Source organism: Apteryx rowi, unplaced genomic scaffold (assembly GCF_003343035.1).
Source record: "Apteryx rowi isolate R43461 unplaced genomic scaffold, aptRow1 scaffold_225, whole genome shotgun sequence".
NCBI lineage: Eukaryota > Metazoa > Chordata > Aves > Apterygiformes > Apterygidae > Apteryx > Apteryx rowi.
In genome coordinates this window covers 234,071-252,637 of record NW_020448586.1, presented here as the reverse complement: position 1 = coordinate 252,637, position 18,567 = coordinate 234,071, and the positions used below count along the sequence as shown (strand labels likewise).

The following is an 18,567-nucleotide window of genomic DNA, read 5'->3' as shown; positions in this document are numbered from 1 at the left end:
CATGGTGTCCTGCCCTCCGCAGTGACCTGCCCTACACGGTGTCTTCTCCTACATGGTGTCCTGCCCTCTGCAGTGACCTGCCCTGCACGATGTCCTCTCCTACATGGTGTCCTGCCCTCCGCAGTGACCTGCCCTGCACGATGTCCTCTCCTGCATGGTGTCCTGCCCTCCGCAGTGACCTGCCCGCAGTTTATCTGCTCCCGTAGTGCTGGAGAGCTTGGTGAAACACTGAGGCGTGTTTCTGCAGCCATGGCCTGGCTCGGATGGGCCTAGCTCCTTCCCTGGGACTCATTAAAGAGTAGTATTTTAACACAGCTGCTGACCAAAGGTGGTTTTGGTCATTTCTCACCCACCATGGAGGCTCTAGTGATATTTGCTCTTGAGATTTAGGTCTCTTGGGTCCCATCCTGCCCCCAGCAAGGGTCACTCTAGTTGTGCTCTAGCAAGACCAGGCTCTGAGCGGGGCACTTTGCTGTACTCCGTTGCTGGGGGCCGGTGCCTGTCCCCCCGTCCCCATCCTGTGCCTCCAGCCCCCAGGCTGGATACCCCAGCAGGTCCCTGCGCTGGGCCTGGGACCTGGGGGCTGGGATGGCGCTGGCTGGAGCGCACGGCCCTCCACTCACCTGGCGGGGCCACAGCACCCAAAACACAGTCCTTTCCTCACCTCTTCCCTGCGTTGCTGTGAGTGGCTGAGCTGCGGGCGGCGGCGGTGGTGTCACGCAGGCAGCTGTCCCCACGCCAAGGCAGGATCCCTCAGGAGATGTTCACATGCTGCAGGTTCAATTTATTTGGCTGTTGATGTTTAGACTGTGAGTCAGAAATGTAACGTGTAAAAGCAGCACTGTCTTCCTCACTCGAGCCACGGATTGCAGCACAGATATCCCAGCTGTGGTCACTGTACTCCCTGCCCGGCTTGGAGAGGGGCCTGCGTCCAGGCTGCTTTCTGCAGCGCTGGCTGGACTGCCGACTTCTCCGCAGGCCGCATGGGGCTGCCCTGGAGCAGAAAACCAAGACATCTTTCTATCTCTTCTGAGACCTGGGGCTGGTCCCATCTCACATTTTCATGACCTTGGCTTTGAGAACAACTATGGAGCAAAGGGGACAGCACTTTGCTGGGGTGAGGAGCCTGGAGCTGGGTGCCGGTCCCTTTGGACACCCTTTATTTCTCTTTGGGAGAGCTGAGCGGGAGCTGCCCCRTGGGCTGCCCCACTCCTTGGGCATGGCCATGGGCTGGATAGACGTGGCCGATGCCATGACAGCAGCTCTGGGACTTACTCCTGTGTCCCAGAGATACTTCCAAACCTGYGTCTTTTCTGCACACTGCTCAGCCTTGCTTCTCCCCGCCGGCATGGCGGGGTAAGAGCACCTTGGCCAGGATAATCCTCCTCTGCCGACCCAGAGCCCAGTACAGACCCAGCGGCACAGGCTGAACCGCAAATCGCTCGTGCAGCAAAGCTGGACGCTGTCTGGGGGTGCAGGCTGGCGTAACGCCGCAGCTGGCACGGGAAGCGCTTGCACGCTGCGGGGTGGAAGGCCTGATCCAACCCGCTGCGGCAAGGCCACCCGCRCCCGCACGGCTGCCCGAGCCCTGCGGCAGCCGCTTCTCAGTCACACTTGCTCGGCGTGACCCCTTTCGTCAGCGTGACTGCAGGAGCTGGCCTGGCTGGTTTGGTTTCATGGAGGGATGGGTTTCAGCCAAATTGGGTGAGACCCCCCCTCCCCAGCTGAGCCATTCCTGCTCCGGCCAAGCCGGCAGAGTTGCGGTTTGGCAGCACTTTGGCCACGCAGATGATGGTGCAGGGCAGCAGCAGGAGATGCACGGGTTTGTGCATCGGTGCCTGCGGGAAGGAATCCCTTTGCAGAAGTGTTTTGGGGATCCTTCCCAGGCAGAGCCTTCTGCTGGGCTGTCTGTGCTTGGGAAGGACTTTGAACGTGCCGCGTCCTCATGTGCGGACACTGGCAGAGCTCTGGCATTATTTAGCCTCTGTCCCCCTCTCTCAGGCAACGGGATCCCCTCCATCCTGAACGCTGTTCGTTGCGCACGGGCAGCGTGACRGAGGTGGTCCATCCTGTAGCAGCGTCTGACACCTGCCCCATGCTGTGACGGTCCCCTGGGCAGGGTGGGGACACCCYTGGGAGCACAGTGCTCCCACCATGGAATGAAAGCAGGCAGGTCCGCCAACATCAAACTGTGCCATGGGATGAACGTGTCTCCTTACCAAGGAGAGCAGGCCCAGGGCAGGCAGTTCGGCAACACCTGCCCGGGTGTTGGGCAGGCAATGAATCCCTTCCTTTGGCACAGATACCCCCGCTTCCCCATGCTCTCTTGTATTCCTCAGGCCATGGACACGCTGCAGGAGCTGCTCACCACCATATGCTCCCTGAAAACCACCATTGAGGCCTTCCAGGAGGAGCTGCAGCTCTTGAAGGACAATTTGCAGAAGGTGTGTGGGGAGCCAGGTTGGCTGCTGGAGAGCAGAAGGGTTGGGCTCCTGGGGGGGGGCCCGCATGGACGGCAAGGGGGAATGGGGTGATGGGGAGCGAGGTCCCAAGCTCAGGCTCCCTCCCACTTCAAAGCTAACCTGGGAGATGGGGGATCTGCCCCAGGAGCCTGGGGCTTTGGATAGAGGCAGCCTGCAGCTGCAGAGCCCAACTCCGGCCTGGGCTGCCTGCTGCCGATCCCTGCCAATGCCGATCCTTGCCGAYGCTGATCCCTAATGATGCCAATGCCTGCTGATGCCTCTGACAGGCTGACTTGGAGGATCTGCGAGAGCGTTTGGGACGGCTGGATGAGCACGGCGGCCTCCTGCAGAGCCTCCTGGACCAAATGGTGAGTGGGGAGACACCAGGCAGAGCRGATCCAAGCCAGCCCCTCCGGTGCTTGGTGCTCAGAGGCACTCAGCACCCTGCTGGCCAGGACTGTCCCCAAGCTACTGCCCAGGGTCAGGTCTTGGCAAATCTTTATGGGAAACATATTTAGGCCTCCTGAGGGCTCCCCTGGCTCCAGCTGAGCAGTGCTGACCTGTCCAGATGAGGATCCAGCCTAGTGAGGCTCTTCCTATGGGATCTGTGGAACAGATCCCATAGGTTCCTCCATAGGAGTCCCTCTGTGGTCAAGCTCCTGGCTGGCAGAGTAGGGACCCCTGGCACAGGGGACATCCACTGCTGCCCCACAGTGTCCTGGCGTGGTGGCTTTCCCCCAGCCACCTCTGCTGCTCTTGTCCCACCTGCCCAAGGTGCTGGCAGAGCGGCATCACCCCGGGACACAGCAGCGCACACACAGGGGCAGATTTACCGCTTGATTTTGGATGTGTCTCTCTGGACCATGCTAAAATCCATGCGGTCAGTGGGCCTGGGAGCCGTCCTGCCCCGGCACGTGTGCGCGGGGGACATTTTCAGCCCTCTGCTCCTGGGGCTGAGCCCAGGCAGACAGGTTTCGCTGCAGGGCAGTTTTACACCCAGCCCCGGGGCACTTGCAGGGTCAGGATGGTGCTGGGCACTGCTGGAGGTGGAGGCGAGGTTCAAGGAAGTGTAAAACAGCTGCTTTTCTCTCCCGGCCGCAGGCGGAGGTGCGGAGGGAGCTGAGCGCCGTGCCCCGGCAGGCCGACGTGGTGCACTGGAGCACCCTCTGCGAGGCGCTCGTCAGTGAGGTCGGTGCAGGCTCCCGGACGCGGGGCACCGCTGCCGGAGCGCAGCGGCTCGCAGGGCAATCGCCTTCCGGCTGGGGCTCCCCGGAGACACGGGGCCGTCGGTGCCCTTTGGCTCCGGGACAGCTCAGGGTTCTTGGTCTCTCCCCAAAACCTCCGGAGCTGTTTTGTTTCAGAAAGCCCGTGCCCAGGAGCCCAGCCCRGAGGCCACGCAGGAGCTGGCCCGCCAGGCCCTGCGCAGGCTGAGCTGGCTGCCGGAGCAGCACGAGGCCATGGGCATYCGCGTCACCCGCCTCGAGAGCCAGCTGCAGCAGCACGGTGAGCGCAGGCGGTCCCCRCTGGGCTGTGCCACTGAGCCCCGCGGCCCTTAGGGGGTGGGCACAGCACAGGATGGGCTCAACCGTCTCRGCTGGGTCTCCAAGGTCCCCCTGTCCAGCTCGCAGCGGTGCTGGGACACATCTAGCAGGGACCGTGGTCACCTGCCTACTGCGGCTCTCCCCCAGCACCCCCGGGTGCCCTTGCCCTGGCTGTGCCCGCTGGGGCTGGTGGCAGGGCTGGGAGACCTCCACAGCTGTGGAGCCACCTGGGTTGGGGACAGTGCCGTGCTTGGAGCCTGCAGCATCCGCAGCAGCAGCCCAGGAGTAAAGCTTTGCTGTCCTTTTTCAGCCAACGTCAGCACCTTGGATAACATAGCTGCCAAACTGGAGAAGGTGCAGAGTGATATAAAGCACCTGGAGGACGAAGGAGAGAAGGTGCCCGGCCTGCAAGGCTTTGGTGGGAGCTGCTGGCAGGCCTCGGGGCTGCAGCCCTGGCACTCTGCTTGCTGCGGGCCACACTACCRTGTCCTCCTGGGGTCCCCCTGCTAGCCCCTCGCTGGAGACGTCTGCGAGCCCACGTCCCCCGCAGCGTCCCGCTTTGCCCAGGCCATGGCCCATACCAGGGATCGCATTTTGTCCTCCCCAGGCGTTGGACTTCCGCAAGGATGTGCTGGACCAAGTGGGGCAGCTGCAGGAGCAGCGCACCAGGCTGCAGGAGGCTGCGGAGCGGCTCCGGAGTGACGCTGAGGACGTCCAGGTGAGCATGGCCTGGGCAGCCCCAGGCTCAGCAATGCTCCAAGAGCAGCTCCTGCCGTGGTCAGCATCCAAACTGGGCTAGAAACGCAGTCTCCACTGTGGGAGGGGAGAGCTTCCCTCAGCCGTGGGGCTTCCCCTGCCAGGCCGAGGGCTCCGGACAATGCTGGGAGACTTGGCACGTGATGATTTTGCCTCTGGGCCATCCTGGTGGAGCAGGGGCCAGAGTGGCGTGAGCCAGCGGGCTCGGAGGGTGGTGGGATGCTGTGGCTCCTCAGGCAGTGGTGGGGCGTGTGGTTGGCGCTCGTTGATGGATGCGTCACCCATGAGCAGAGCCTGCGTGAGATGGTGGAGCATCTGGACGTGAGCAAAGCAGACAAGGCCCTGCTGGAGAAGGGCTTGGACATTGTGAGTAGAAACACCCCAAAGAGCCCTGGGGCCTCTGCACCATGTGTCTGAGATGGCAGCGGTGCTATTTGCCCCTTGAGCCCCATGACTCTYTGGTACCTCATCCCCATGGAGATGGGAACCAAGGGGGTCTCCTCGCCGGCCCTTCTCTGAGCTACAAAAGCCACCCCAAGATCTGCTCCCTGGCTTCTRGGCACCCTGCCTTTCCCCACAGCATGAGGACCTTCCCTACACCTGCAGTGACACCCCCTGCCCTGCTGCATGCCTGGCCCCGGGGCTGGAGGCTGGCGGGTAGCAGAGCTCCTGTCCCCTGTCCCAGCCTGGGCTCGCTCGATGGCAGTTCTGTGCGTGGCAGAGGCAGGGACGGGGGCTGCAGGACCGGCCCTGGCACCATGTCTCCCTTAGAAAGCAGACAAGGCTGAGCTGGAGACCAAAGTGAGCCAGGAGGAGCTGCAAAGCGCCACAGCCCAGCTGAGCGACATGATGCACGACCTGCTGCAGAAGATGTCTCTGCAGGACCAGGACTGGCAGAAAGCCCTGGAGAAGCTCGTCAGTGACATGGACTCCAAGGTAGCCTCGCCACCTGGGAAGGGTGGCAGGGATGGAGGGATGGGGGCAGTCTCAGGCCTCCCTGCTCTGGGCCAGAACGGGGACTGGTCCCCGTCTTGTGCCTGCTGAGCTGGGAGGGTGAACGCTGAGTCTGCTGGTACCAAGAGACAACATGTGTTGGGACTGGGCACGTGTCCCAGGGTGTCCCCCAACATCCTTCAGGGATTAGCGAGCCCACAGGACCCCCTTGGGGGCTGCAGCATCCCCTGAAATGGCCCTGGCTCATCACAGAGACAGTGTTGGGGTGGGCTGAGCCCACTGGTCCCCCCTTGTTCTCCTCCCACAGCTGGACCACATGGTGTTGGACCCCCTGCGGGCACAGCTGGAGCGAGTGTGGAAGTTCACCAAGAAGTACCTGTGCCAGGGCCCCCCCTTCAACGCCAACAGCGCCGCTGGCTTTAAGAGGTGAGGGATGCTGGATCCCATCCTGTCCCATCCCGTCCTGTCCTGTTCTATCCCATCCCATCCTATCGTGTCCCATCCCATTCTGTCCTGTCCTATCGCATCCCATCCATCCTGTCCCATCCTGCCCTATCCCATCTTGTCCTATCCTGTTTTGTCACATCCCATTACACCACATCCCATCCCATTCCATCCTGCCCTGTCCTGTCCCATCCTGTCCCATCCTATTCTATCCCTTCCTGCCCTGTCCCATCCATCCCATCCCACCCAGTCCCATACCATTCTGTCCTATGCCATCCCGTCCCGTCCTGTCCCGTCCAATCCTGTCCTGTCCCATCCTGTCCCTCCCATCCATCCCATCCTGTTTTGTCCCATCCCCTCCMATCCTGTCCCATCCCATCCCATCCATCCCATCCTGTCCTGTCCGATCCAATCCCATCCATCTTATCCCATCCTGTCCCATCCCGTCCCATCCTGTTTTGTCCCATCCCGTCCCGTCCCATCCTGTCCCAGCCCGTCCCATCCTGTCCTGTCCCATCCCATTCTGTGCAGTCCTGTCCCATCCTGCCCATCCCCTCCCATCCTGTYCCATCCCATCCCATCCATCCCATCCTGTCCTGTCCGATCCAATCCCATCCATCTTATCGCATCCTGTCCCATCCCGTCCCATCCTGTTTTGTCCCATCCCGTCCCGTCCCATCCTGTCCCAGCCCGTCCCATCCTGTCCTGTCCCATCCCATTCTGTGCAGTCCTGTCCCATCCTGCCCATCCCATCCCATCCCATCCCATCCCATCCTGTTTTGTCTCATCCTGTTACACCACATCCCGTCCCATTCCATCCCATCCTGTCCCATTCCATCCCATCTTGTCCCATCCTATTTTGTCTCATCCCGTTACACCACATTCCATACCATCCTGTCCTGTCCCATCTCACCCTGTCCTGTGGGGAGGTCTCTTGATGGGGGTTGCTTCTTCCCAAACCYTGTCTGTCCCACCTCGCACAAGGGTGTGGGCCACCCATGGGCCCTCACRAGGTCCCTGACACGCTGGCGGGGGAGAAGGTGCTGCTGACGTGTCCTGAGCGGCCGCCCCTGTGTTGCAGGCAGCTCTTTGAGCGGGTGAAGTGCATCTCCTGCGACAGACCCGTGACGATGGCCCCCAGGCCGTGAGTAGCTGGATGGGACCACACCACCACGCCGCTTTTCCACTAGAGGCCACTGCCTGACTTGGTGTTTGCATCCCTGTCCCCAGGCACTTGGTGACCGTCCGAAAGGCCAACGTGCTCGTCCAGCCCCGGCCGGCCAGTGCCAACAGCTACAAGTACTTGGCGCGCCAGGCGCTGGCAAGGTGAGGGCCTGCCAGGTGCCGGCGTGGCCATGGTGGCTTGTGCCATCCCATGGGGTGGTGGGATGAGCCCTGCCGGGGAGGGTTCCCTCTCCGTTTGGGGTATGGGGCCCACAGCGAGCCCTGGGCAGCAGTGGGCTCCTGGGCCGGGTAACAGCAGCGCTGTCCTCCCAAGGGAGGGCGAAGGGAGCGTCGCAGCCAGCCAGGGCCCCAGCACGGCGCGGCAGCGCTGGCCCGGCAACATGTCCACCACGAGTCCCGCCAGGCAGCTGTCCACCTCCAGCTCCCTCACCACCATCTGCCCCTACGGAGACCCTGCCGCCTTCGCCGCCGAGAACGTGAGCCCCTAGGCCTGTGCGGCCCCCTGTGTCCCTGTGCGGCCCCACRCGTCCTCGTGGCCCCCTGCTCTGGAAAGCCGCTGAGCCCGTGGGCCAGGCGCAGCCTCGGGGCCTATCCAACACCGCCGGCTGTTCTTCCCTCTAGACCGAAGTGGATATTTTGGGCATCAACGGGGTGCTGTACAAGGGCAGACTGTGCTCAGGGACCACCAACACGACTGTCGCCCTGGAAAGGGACTTCCCAGGTAAGGAGGCAGTGTGTTACCTCCCACCGGGATGGCCGCAGCCAGCAGGTCCCGTTGGCGGTGCCTGGCGTGGCGCTGTCGGAGGTCGGCCCTGCAGCCGTGCCGGCTCGGCCCCGCACCGCGGCTTGCTTCCCCGCTCGGGCCCGAGCAGTTGGCGGTGGCTGCCCGCGCAGCCCCGCCATGCGTCTCTCTGCGCTAACATCTCCGTCCTTCACCCTGAAGGAATGAAGACCTTCCAGCTTCCTTCCCAGCAGGCTGCGGAGAAGATGCGCCCCGCGAAGTACGGCAGCCGTTACGTGTCCCCGTACTCATGTGAGTCCCAGCGGACGTGGGCTCACCCTGGCCACGCTCCTGCAGGAACGAGGCTGTTGTGCCCCGCGCAAGGCGCTGCCTAAACGCGCTGTTTGTCCTTCTGCACTGCAGGCGCTGCCATGTGGGCGAAGGCCCCGACCTCGGGAGGCCGGCGGCAGGATATCGCAGGTGGCGGCAGCGTGGCAGGCATCTGAGCTGGCTGGGGAGGGCCACAGCTCGGCCCACCAGCCCCATCGCTGCCATCACGAGTGGAAGTAGCACGGGGGGACCAGGACCGGCAAGGCTGCGCTGCTGGGGAGAGGGATCTGCATGGGGAGAGGTGGCCCTGCCTGGCCTCGGGGATCGGGAAGTGGGGGTGATGCTGCCGGGGCCTCTCCTTCCCCTTGGCGCAGGCTGTGCCTCGGAGACCTCCCGCGCAGCCGCTCGTTGCAGCGGGGCGACTCCGCGGGCCATAAAGATGTTCCCTGTTCAGCTGCCTCCYGTGTGTGGTCCCTGGGTTCGCCGGGCTGCACGGGGCGTCCTCGGACACTTGGCCTGGGCGAGCTGAGCTACACTGGGAGCGACCAGCGCCCAAACCGCCGCATCCCAAACAGGGCAGCGAAGCCACGCGATGCACGCAGCCCAGCTGCGGTGCAGGGGACAGCGCGCGGAGGCTGGCAGGGCACAGCGACACCGGCGCTGGGGTCCCTCCAGTAGCAGCGAGGCACATGCCGCGGGGGAACATGTCTCCCGTGCCGCAGGAGCTGGCGGGGCAGCTGCGCGGCTCTTGCCGAGGCTTTGGCAGCCAGGCAAACGCGGGGCTGTGCCGGGAGAGGCTGGGGACAAGCTGGGCAGATGTGGCACATGGCTGCAGCGCGTGGCGGAGCTCGAGCAGYGGAGGTGGTGCCTGCCCTGCTGCAGCCACGGATTCGCATCGGCTTGGTTCCCCAAGGTGCTGCGCCGAGTCCCTGTACGCTCTCCCTGCCCAGCCAGACCTTCAGGTCTCTGGGTCTGGCCCTGGATTTTCTGATTCCACCACTCCCAGTGGACTTGGGACAACCACAGGCACGCTACCCCTCCACGCTATCCTTTCTCCCGTCCATCCAAAGCCTCCACGCTTGGTGACCTCTGGCTTCCCCTGCGTTTCAGTGGCAGGTGCCTCCCTCTGAGGACAGGGACAGGTCCCCATGTCTCCCCAGGGCCTCCGTCCCCAGAAGTGAGCTCTGTGCCTCACGCTGTCCCTGCTCCTAGCAGGACCATGTGCTGGCCATGACGCTCAGCTCGGACCCGGCCGAGGGAGCTGGCGTATGGCACCTGCAGCCCTGGCCTGGTGGCTCGGCCCGGTCCAGTCTGCCCCCCAGGACAGGACGGAGCCGTGCAGCCCCGGGGCACGAGCCCGTGCAGGTGAGCTCCCYCCAGCTCCAGCCTTTGCCGTCCAGCCTCCATCGAGGCTGTGCAAGAGGCCGGGGAGATGCGGCCCCCGTGCAACCATCACTCATACAATGTTTATTTTAGCAACACAAATAAGAGATGGAAATTAATTATTGACTGGCAAGCAGATGGATGCGGGGATGGGAGCCAGGTTACGGCGCGACACCTGGGACCCGTGGGGGGTCACGCTGTCAGTCCCGCTACCTGCGTGGCCCCCGTGGCAGCCACACAGCAGCAAACTGCTGCCCGTGGGGCTGCGGGCAGAGCTGTGCCAGCTCCCGCTGGGGCTGAGCCCTGCACACGCCTGGCCAAAGGCAGCTGACGGTCACCGTGCAGCTGGGATGGGTGTTCGGAGCAGCCCGCGTACGGAGGGGAGGAGACGCCGGCCCCAGCTCTGACGCTGTGCACGCGCAGAGCCGCTCGGAGGGGGGGACCCTGCGACACCCCGGGCCCAGGCCAGCCATCCCCGCTTCCCACCGCTGCTGCAAACGAAGCAAAGACACCAGGTTCAAAGCAGAAGAGCGTGTATTGCAAGCGGCTGCGGCGCGTCTGGAGAGACTGAATTTCAGCCACCGGGAGAAAAGAACAGAGGGGTTAAAAATGAGCCCAGTCTCGAGGGTTACACTGTGTCATGCAAACAGCCCTCGGGCAAACACCCGTCCCAGGAGGGCGAGGAGGGCGAGGGGCCGGGGGGCTAGCGCAGCCGGGCTGCTCGCGGCGCGCGCCCTCCGGCAGCCCCCGCTGCCCGTCACGAGCAGCTCCCCGAGGGGCGAGCTGGGGCCGCAGAAATCGAGGGGCTCTGCATCTCCCCAGGAGTCGGCGTCCCCCGGCCCGGCTCAGCGGCGAGCACAGCGCACGCGCGGGGCGGAGGCCGCGGCTGAGCAGAAACGGCGCTCGCTCTCTTCTTCCCCCTTGCAAAAACCCCCCTCGCGGGGTGGTGTCTGTCCCCGACTCAGTGGCACGGGGCTGAGGAGGGGGGGGACGCGCCCGGGCGCGCTCTGTTCGGCATGGCGGGGCGGTCCAGCCTGCGCGGGCAGGGAGGGCGACCGTGGAARAGGGCCCTCCTCCGTAAACGTCACTCGCATGCAAACTCTGGCGTCCCACGAGGGGAGAGGGGGGCTCCCTCGCCAAGAGCCCCGCAACGGTGGGGTGCCGGCAGAGACCAGCGCCGGCGTCGCGTCCCACGCAGCCTCCCGCTGTCTCTGGGGAGCTCTGTTCAGCTCTAGGACAAGTAAAAACTACTTCAAACCAAACCCATGCAAGGCAGCTATTTGCTCGTGTGTCTCTGGGGCTGCCAGACGCCCTGGCAGCAGAGTTCCTCTCCTCTTCGGGGAGGGGGGGAAAAAATATATATATATGTACGCAGGGGTCCCCGCCGCGTTCGCTCTCCGCCGCGGCCTCATCTCTCTGCCTCCATGGTCACGTTGGCCTTCTGTTCTGCCGTGGCCTGCTGGGAGACGGCGGCGGGCCAGCCCGCGGGCTGCGCTGGCGGCGCCGGAGTCCACATGCTCTGCTGCTGGCCGGGGGGGGAGGCGGCGGGCCAGGCGGGATTGAAGGCACCGTGCTGGGGCAGCGGCGGGGCCGGTGGCGGCGGCGAAGTCGCCATGGAGGCCACGGGGCTGCTGCTGTTGAAGCTCTCGGAGGCCTTGAGGCGGGAGAACATGGTGAGGGCGTCGGGGAAGTTGGGCGGCGTGGCCGGCGTGTTGGCGGGAGTGCACATCTGCGGGAAGAGACGGAGCGGGTGAGTGGGGGCTGAGCAGCGCGGCGCCAGCCCCCGGACGGGGCGAGGCGGCTCGGTGCTGGCGGGGGGCTCTCCATCGGGTCACCTCCCGCCGAGGCCCAGCTCCCCCCCCTCCGCGGGGACCGGCGCCCGCGAGAGCCCGCGCCAGCCGGGCAGCGGGAGGGGAGCACGCGGGCTCCTCCGAAGGGCCTGTCTACACGGGAAACGGCAGCCGGGCCCTGCGCGACATCCCCCCCACGGCCCGCCAGCCGGACAAGCTCGCTGGCACAGCCCAGCCCCCCGTGCGGGGCGATGCGGGTGCCCGCAGAGGCGAGAAGCGCCAGCCACAGGCAGGGAGGGACCGGGCGACGTCCGCCGACCGTGCTCCCCGCGGGCAGCGGTTATTTATGGCTCTGCATCCCGTTACCGGCAGCTCGCCAGCCCTGCGGGCAGGCGCAAGACTCGGGCTCGGCCCCTGCCCCCCCTGTCCTTCCGCCGCCCCGCGGGCGCTTAGGCGCGCTCAGGCCCCACCAGGCGCGTGCTCTGCGCGCTCGCCGCATGCTCCAAATCCCCAGGTGTCTCGGGGAGCGAAATGAGGCCACGGCAGCCAGCAAATCCCTTGGACACATCTGCCTGGGCCGATTACGGGCTGCCCGGGCACGAGGGTTAAAGGGGCAGAGCCGGGGGTCGGCTGGGTGAGATGTGAAGGCCAGCAGCACCCAAGCCGCTGCGTGCTCTCGCGTGTTGACGCATCGAGACACGCGCATGGGTGCAGCAGAGGGACACCCCTGCGGGGACAGGAGTTTGCAGGCTCGGTCGCTCCAGGGCACGCACACATGGTCCTGTGCTCCGGGGCCTCCCCAGCCTCTCTCTGCCGTGCTGGGGCTGGTCTAGACTGTCGGCCAGGCCCAAAAGACGTTCTCCTGGACTGTCCCGCGCTGAGGGGAAGCCCCAGTCCCTCTGCAGGGCCCTGAGGGCACCCCCAGACCTGCTGTCCCTCTGCACGCAACAGGGCTCCCCGGCATGAGGACGTCTGACCCGGCAGGCCAAGCAACAGTGAAAGGAGAGCCAGGCTCAAAGCTGGAGCCTAGCGGCAGGCTGCCCTAGTCCTGCCATGGGTGGTAATCGCAGCTCCTGGGGCTGCCGTGGGCTCGTCCCCCTCCCCGCAGCCACTTTCTGCCCCAAAAGGCTCACAGAACAAGGAAACGCAGGAATGGCAGAGGGACCGTCCCCACCAACACCCCCTGTCCCAGCCATCCCGCTGCGGCCGGCCCACGTCGCATCTGCAGACGTCTGGATAGCAGTTTCCTCCTGCCGAGCACTCCTGGAAAAGCCTGGCCCTGTGCCGGGCAGCCGGCGCAGCCCAGAGAGCCTGGCCACGCAGCCTGCCCAACAGCCATGGCCCTCTGACCCAGCCGAGCCCGGCTGCTCTCCAGGAAAACCTGCCTCGGCAGGCGGCTCGGCTGGCGCCCAGCCAGGCCTCCCTGCCCGCGCGCCCGGCTGCGGGCAGCAGCCCAGAAGCACCCGCCAGCTGGTGCCGCGCTCCGGGCGAGYGCCGGAGAGGCGCGGAAGCACTTACCATCTGATGGTGGTGGCTGTAGGGGATGTTTGTTTCTTGGAAAAAAGCGCTGAGCGCAGTCTGCAAAAAAAGGCAGGAGAAGGCGTCATCGGCGGCACGCGACCGAGGTGCCGCCCTCACCCCCGCGCCCGGCAGGCTTCGCAAGGCCCCCTGCCCACGCGCCCGCTCCCACCCCGCTCGCCGCTGGGGAGGACGCGCGCCCGCGCCGTGCGAGAGCCGAGCGGGCCCACCCCGGGGTCTCGCATCTGTGCCAGCCGCCTCCTGGAAGAGCTGGGAAGACGATCCAACCCGGGTCCCGGGGGGCCGCTCCGTGCACTCAGCTACCAGCTGCCTCCAGAGCCGGCACGAGCCACAGCGCCGCAGGCAACAGCCCCGGCCCCACGGTCTCCTGGCCTTCACGGGAGGGAGCGCCGCGCACAGCTGCTCCCGCGTCCCCAAGCAGCGAGCCACGCTCGCCGTCTGCTTTCACCGCGCCGGCCGGAGGCTGCGCATCCGTAAGCTTGCTGTGCTCGGTGCCGAAACGTGGTGGACCTCAGCAGGCGTTCCACAACTCGCAGCGACGTTCTGCGACCGTGCTGAGCAGAGGGAGGAGGGATCCCAACCCCAGCGCCAGCCAGGGAAGCAGAGCAGGAAGTGCTTAGCCGGGGATCTTTAACGGGGCACTGTCACGGTCACCAGATTTACCCGGGGAGATCCCAGGTCCGGGCTACGAGAGCACGCGAGGGGGGCTCTGCCCTCCAGCTACACCCACAAGCTTTCAGCTTGGTTCCAGACCGGGGAGAGCTACGACTGACATAATTGTGATTGATTAGCTTCCAGTTCCCTTCAGTAATTATTTGGTAACTATGTCACATGCCCCAAGCAGGCCAGGCTTGGGCAGGCCAGGCTTGGGCAGGCCGGGGGGTTTTGCTGGTAGGGAAGGCCAGAGGCAGGGGCTGGTGGGGAGAGCAGACAACCAGGCCTGGGAGCAGCGGAGACAGCGAGGGCTTTGCGGGGGAGCGGGGCTGGATCGATGCAGGACCCGCAAAGATGAAGTTGTCTCACGTTCTGTGGCAGGTTTTAGTCGAATCAGGACCAGAAAGCAACGTTTTTAATTCAGCTGCGGATTAGGTTCAGCAGAAACGTCAAAGTAGTGCTTTGAATTCAGTTGTGGCTTGAGACTAAAGTCCCGTTCGGCTCCAACCGCTCCCAGGAGCGGCAGAGCGGCCTGGCCGCAAGGCGCAGGGCTGCAGCCGCACGCTGCCACACCACCGGAGACTTTGCTCCCTGTCCGCAAGCTGACGACGGGTGTTACCCAGGCAGCTCGGACGCTCGGAGGAAGCGGAGGTAGATCCCACTCGTGCGAGCCCACTGCAGCTGCAGCACCCGCAGTCCCACCCCGCCTCTGCCACACAGACGTTCCCTCACTGTCCTTCTCCCGGCGCCCACAGCCACACGTTCCGGACACTTCGGTGTCACACCTACGGCCAGGATGAACGGTGGCAAGTCAATTCAGCAAGTCAAGATGCAACGGAAAACTCATCTGCCAAAAGACGCCAGGCCAGCAGGCCCTGGAAAGGTTAAGCCATGGCGAACAGGCCTGCCCGGGGAGGGATGGGACAGGGGCTGTGCTAGTGCCACCAAGGAGGGCGAGACCGTGAGAACGGTTTATGGTTAAGTTGGCRTAAGGCTATTGGCAAGACCACGTGGCAGCCAGGGACGTCGCCTTGTTGTTACGTCCCACGAACAAAACACTTAAAATAATCCAGATCCGAGTGGGGGAGGCAATTGCTGCTGTCAATGCCGGTAGGTCCCAAAGCTCAGAGTACGTCCTAGCTAGGCTGGCGAAGCTCTTCCCAACTACACCTCCATTTCTGGCTTTATTAACACAACAACTGAACCTTGCACCCAGCCAGCCTGAGACTTCAGAGAGCCCTCGGCACCCGTGGGAGGATCTGCTTGATTTCAGGGACAGTTATAAATCAGGAAGGGGGTCTCCAAAGCCCTGGAGATCAGGGCGGCCTGAACAGGCCTGCACACATCTGTGAATCAAGGAAACGGCGGACGGAGACACGGACACTTCTGAGACAGCAACACCCCCGCTGCTGTGCCACCCTTCGTCTCGGGTGAGGTCCRGTGTCAACACCTGCACACGCTCTCGGACAGAAAGGAATGTGATAAGAAAGGGGGAAAAGCGAATGGGAAACACAGGGGCGTGGGCACAGCCAAACACCATCAGCTGATGAAATCTGCCCTGGGCGCCTGTTCTCCAAGCGGCATCGTACGTGGGACCGCGCCGTCGGCAGACGGGGGCAAAGAGGGTCCCCGTTCTCTCGCTGACCTGCCCACCCCCCCCGCCAGTCCTAGGGGAAAGCGGAGGATGAAAGTCGCCATCCAGATGGGAGAAGCCCACCATAACTGTAGGCCTCCCTGCCTAAAATGCTGCCCCTCCTCCCCACAAGCTGCCTGCTTCCAAGGGCGACAGAGGCAACTCCTCTGCCCACCGCCGCGTCCACCGCTCCGGGTCTCGCGCCTCACCACCCTGCCGACCTCGGAGAGCGGCTGCCGCCTCCCAAAGGGAGCCCGGGACTTGCCCCGGCCCCAGCGCCTGAGAGGCCGTGTGCCCCTTCCCGCGCGGCGCAGGCTCCCGGGGCCGCCTGTGCAACCAGAGCTGCCGATGCCACCTGGTCTCTAGCCAGCRGCACGAGCGCTGGGGACAACCGGCGCGCTGCAAACCCAATTAATGCTCTTCTGCTYGAGAAGGCGCCTGCCGCACAGCTCAGCCGGGGAGAGCCCTGGCCGTGGCTGTGCCRGCAGCGGCACTGAGACCGGCTGTGCTCCTGCCGGGCGCGCGCGGGCGGGATGGTGGGGAGCCCGGCAGCCTGGCACCTACCGTCTGCCCGCGCTCGGCAGGCGACCAGGCCGCCGAGGTCCTCCCCGGCACGCGCTGAAGCAGGTCACGCAGGGTGCCGGGAGGAGCCCGCRGTGACACAGTCGCAGGGAGGACAGCTTGCGGAGAGCCTGGCGGCGAAACGAGTGCAAGGAGGCCGGGGTGCCGCGCACGAGGCGCTCGGCCTGCACGAAAGAGTGTGAGCCCCAGCGCTCTCCAGCCGTTCAGACAAGACCGCGGGCGCTGTGCGAGCCCCGAGCCGTTGCTACCCGAGTTACGCTCGTGCCTGCTCCCGTCTTGCTGGAGGTGACCGCGTGCGTGTGAACCGCGTTCGCCGCCGGCGCGGCGGAGCGGGGAGCAGGGGGGGTGAGCAGGGGCAGCAGCGCTGCTGGAGCAGCCCCAGGTTTCAGCCGCAAAGGAACGGGAGAGGGGCTCCACGAAAAATAAATAAGGCGCAAGAGGAGGCAGAAACCCTTCCGTACACCCAACGCACAGAGCCAGCCGCCCACCTGCTCCTCCTCTCGCTCATTCATGCTTCCCTGCCACAACCTCGCTAAACCGAGCGGAGACTACGGTTAGCGCCAGCGCAAAGGCAGGAACCACGGCGCTTTTTTTGCGAGCTGACGTCTTCGTATTCTTCCCAAGCAGCCCCGGGGCAATGAGCGCGCAGCGAAGCCAATTACTACTCCTCTGCCTCCCAAGGAGCCTGATCCACAGCTCGGCCCCTGACCTCGGACTCTGCAAACCTCTCCTCTCCATTCCTGCCGGCGCACGCCACGGCCCGGCGCCGAGAGCGCGGCAGAGCCCGCGGTGCTGCGAGCTACACTGAACACGCGTCGAGAAAGCCCGCCCCAGGTCCCCGCGAGACCGGAGCGAAGCCGCGGCAAGCGGAAGAGCCGGGGAGGCAACCCGCACGCTACCCCGGGGCYACCCCGCTCCCTGGGGGGGGAAGGAAGGTTTCTGCAAAATAAAGGGTGCCCCATCAGGCCCCCGAACACGGCAGGGGCTTCGATCCGCCCGCGCTGCGGCGACGGCGGTTGCATCCCTCGAGCAGCTTCCAGCCTCCGGCCCTGCCTGCGCGCACCGTCCTGGATCGCCTTCCTCCTCCGCCCGGTGCAAACTCCCGGCTGCCGGGGCYGGCAGGACGCTCCGTGCACAGCGAAACCTCCCCGCAGCCCACGCAGCGTCCTCCCCCGGCAGCGGCGACGGCCCCGGCCCCCCAAAAGGTCGCGTTCCACCAGCCCAAAGCCCGGGCGCGTTTCACTTAAAAAAGCGGCTCCCAGCCCCCTCAGGGGAGAGGGCTCTGCTCGCAGAAGGGCGGCAGCTGCTTTGCGGCCTGYGGCGTCGCGCTGCGCGGCAGCTCCTGCTGCACCGAGTTCCCCGGAGGGAACAGGCAGAGCTGGGAATTCACGGACGGATTAAGAAAGGGGGGAGCCTGGAGGCTCGCTGCCGAGCCCCGCGAGCGGGTCGGGCTCGCCACCAAGGAAGCGGAGACGAATGCGTCCATCCACAGGCCCCCAGACCTTCGCCGGCTCCCAAATAAGCCTTTCGCCCGCCRCGGCCGCAGCCTCCCTCTGCCTCCTGCCGACGGTCCCACGTCCCCCTCCCGGCTCCCGTCAGCCCTGCTGCGAGGAGGGAGCAGGGAGCAAAGGGCCGGCACGGCACCGCTGCTCCAAGCGCGGCCCTGGCAGGGCCAGGGGACCCCGCTCCTGCCGTCACGCTGCAGCGTCGCCGTCAGGCAGCCGCCACGCCGAGCGCCGGGGCGACGACGCTCTCGCAGCACGTTCGGGGCCGAGGAGCGCCTCTCCTCACGGCACGGGGGAGAGCGGGAGGAGCGGATCCTGCGAGCACGAATCGGCTGCACTGACTCACCCCGCATGCCAAGAGCGGCGCTTTGAAAGCGAGGAGACCGCGAGCCAAGGCAGGGTAAATCAGAACCAAACTTGCCTCGACTCCACCAATTTACACCCGCTGCAGCAGCCCCAGGCCAGCCAGCAAACAGGTCCCACGCCAGAGTTAAAAACAAGCCTGCAAACATCGCGTCCGGGAACAAGAGACGAGAGCGGCCTGGAGGCGGGCGACGAGCCCTCCCCAGCACAGCTCCCCGAAGAAGGCATGCCCAGCGGCCATTTTGCAAAGGGAATTATCTGACCGTTTCACCAAAAGTGAGTGGGAACATGGTAACTGCTCATCGCAGCGCGTTTGTTTACAGCCGAGCTTCCTCTGAGTCATGTGAGTGCCAAACCGGCAGGAGACGGCTGTTTGTACTTGTGCAACTCGCCAAACGGTGGCAAAGTTCTGCGAAATGCCTTTTTAAAAGAAAACCAACTTTTGTCACCCGCTCCCGGCTCATTTAGGACCCCCACAGAGGCGGCGGAAGCCGATTTTATCAGTCCCAGACGGCTACCGTCAAGTTGCATTAGCGAACATAAAACAGAGCGTGTTACACATAGGAACGTATCCGCCATGAACAGGGATCGCTTCAGCAGAACGTGCCATCAAACGAATAGGTGCATGGCGCACGGCTGGGCTCGGACGGGTGGGAACGTCTGCTTGGCTTTCCCCCCCCCCCCCCCCCCCCGCCTCGCTCCTCGGACATGCCCAGCTTGGCTTG

General features: G+C 64.9%; 4 protein-coding genes across 4 annotated transcripts in view; 3 read left to right on the top strand and 1 right to left on the bottom strand.

Moving 5' to 3' along the window:
* Window positions 1-3,087, top strand: part of LOC112965829 (uncharacterized protein C16orf96-like) — a 4,022-nt gene extending 935 nt beyond the window's left edge. The window contains exons 2-4 of the mRNA XM_026065221.1: window positions 2,340-2,444; window positions 2,750-2,830; window positions 3,031-3,087. Coding sequence (XP_025921006.1) covers window positions 2,340-2,444; window positions 2,750-2,830; window positions 3,031-3,087 — 243 coding nt within the window. The remainder of the gene's footprint in view (window positions 1-2,339; window positions 2,445-2,749; window positions 2,831-3,030) is intronic.
* A 2,118-nt stretch (window positions 3,088-5,205) lies between these two features.
* Window positions 5,206-7,487, top strand: LOC112965828 (uncharacterized protein C16orf96-like). Its single transcript, XM_026065220.1, has 4 exons — window positions 5,206-5,695; window positions 6,021-6,139; window positions 7,239-7,301; window positions 7,388-7,487. The coding sequence occupies exons 1-4, from the start codon at window positions 5,606-5,608 to the stop codon at window positions 7,485-7,487; spliced, it is 372 nt and encodes a 123-aa protein (XP_025921005.1). The 5' UTR covers window positions 5,206-5,605.
* Window positions 7,488-7,586: 99 nt separating this feature from the next.
* On the top strand, window positions 7,587-8,745 carry LOC112965872 (uncharacterized protein C16orf96-like). Its single transcript, XM_026065307.1, has 4 exons — window positions 7,587-7,818; window positions 7,964-8,063; window positions 8,286-8,375; window positions 8,487-8,745. The coding sequence occupies exons 1-4, from the start codon at window positions 7,723-7,725 to the stop codon at window positions 8,567-8,569; spliced, it is 369 nt and encodes a 122-aa protein (XP_025921092.1). The 5' UTR covers window positions 7,587-7,722; the 3' UTR covers window positions 8,570-8,745.
* Window positions 8,746-10,292: 1,547 nt separating this feature from the next.
* Window positions 10,293-13,549, bottom strand: UBALD1 (UBA like domain containing 1; the record flags this gene model as incomplete). The annotated part of the gene is made up of 2 exons (XM_026065218.1): window positions 10,293-11,505; window positions 13,085-13,549. Coding segments are annotated over 2 exons (786 nt in total), but the record flags the coding sequence as incomplete, so codon positions are not given.
* Between the last annotated feature and the right edge of the window lie 5,018 nt (window positions 13,550-18,567).

Coding starts and splice junctions, on each gene's coding strand:
- LOC112965828 (XM_026065220.1), top strand. CDS start 5,606: ATGATGCACGACCTGCTGCAGAAGATGTCTCTGCAGGACCAGGACTGG. Junction 5,696..6,020: donor TCAGTGACATGGACTCCAAG/GTAGCCTCGCCA, acceptor CTCCTCCCACAG/CTGGACCACATGGTGTTGGA. Junction 6,140..7,238: donor AGCGCCGCTGGCTTTAAGAG/GTGAGGGATGCT, acceptor CCTGTGTTGCAG/GCAGCTCTTTGAGCGGGTGA.
- LOC112965872 (XM_026065307.1), top strand. CDS start 7,723: ATGTCCACCACGAGTCCCGCCAGGCAGCTGTCCACCTCCAGCTCCCTC. Junction 8,064..8,285: donor CCTGGAAAGGGACTTCCCAG/GTAAGGAGGCAG, acceptor TTCACCCTGAAG/GAATGAAGACCTTCCAGCTT. Junction 8,376..8,486: donor TTACGTGTCCCCGTACTCAT/GTGAGTCCCAGC, acceptor TCTGCACTGCAG/GCGCTGCCATGTGGGCGAAG.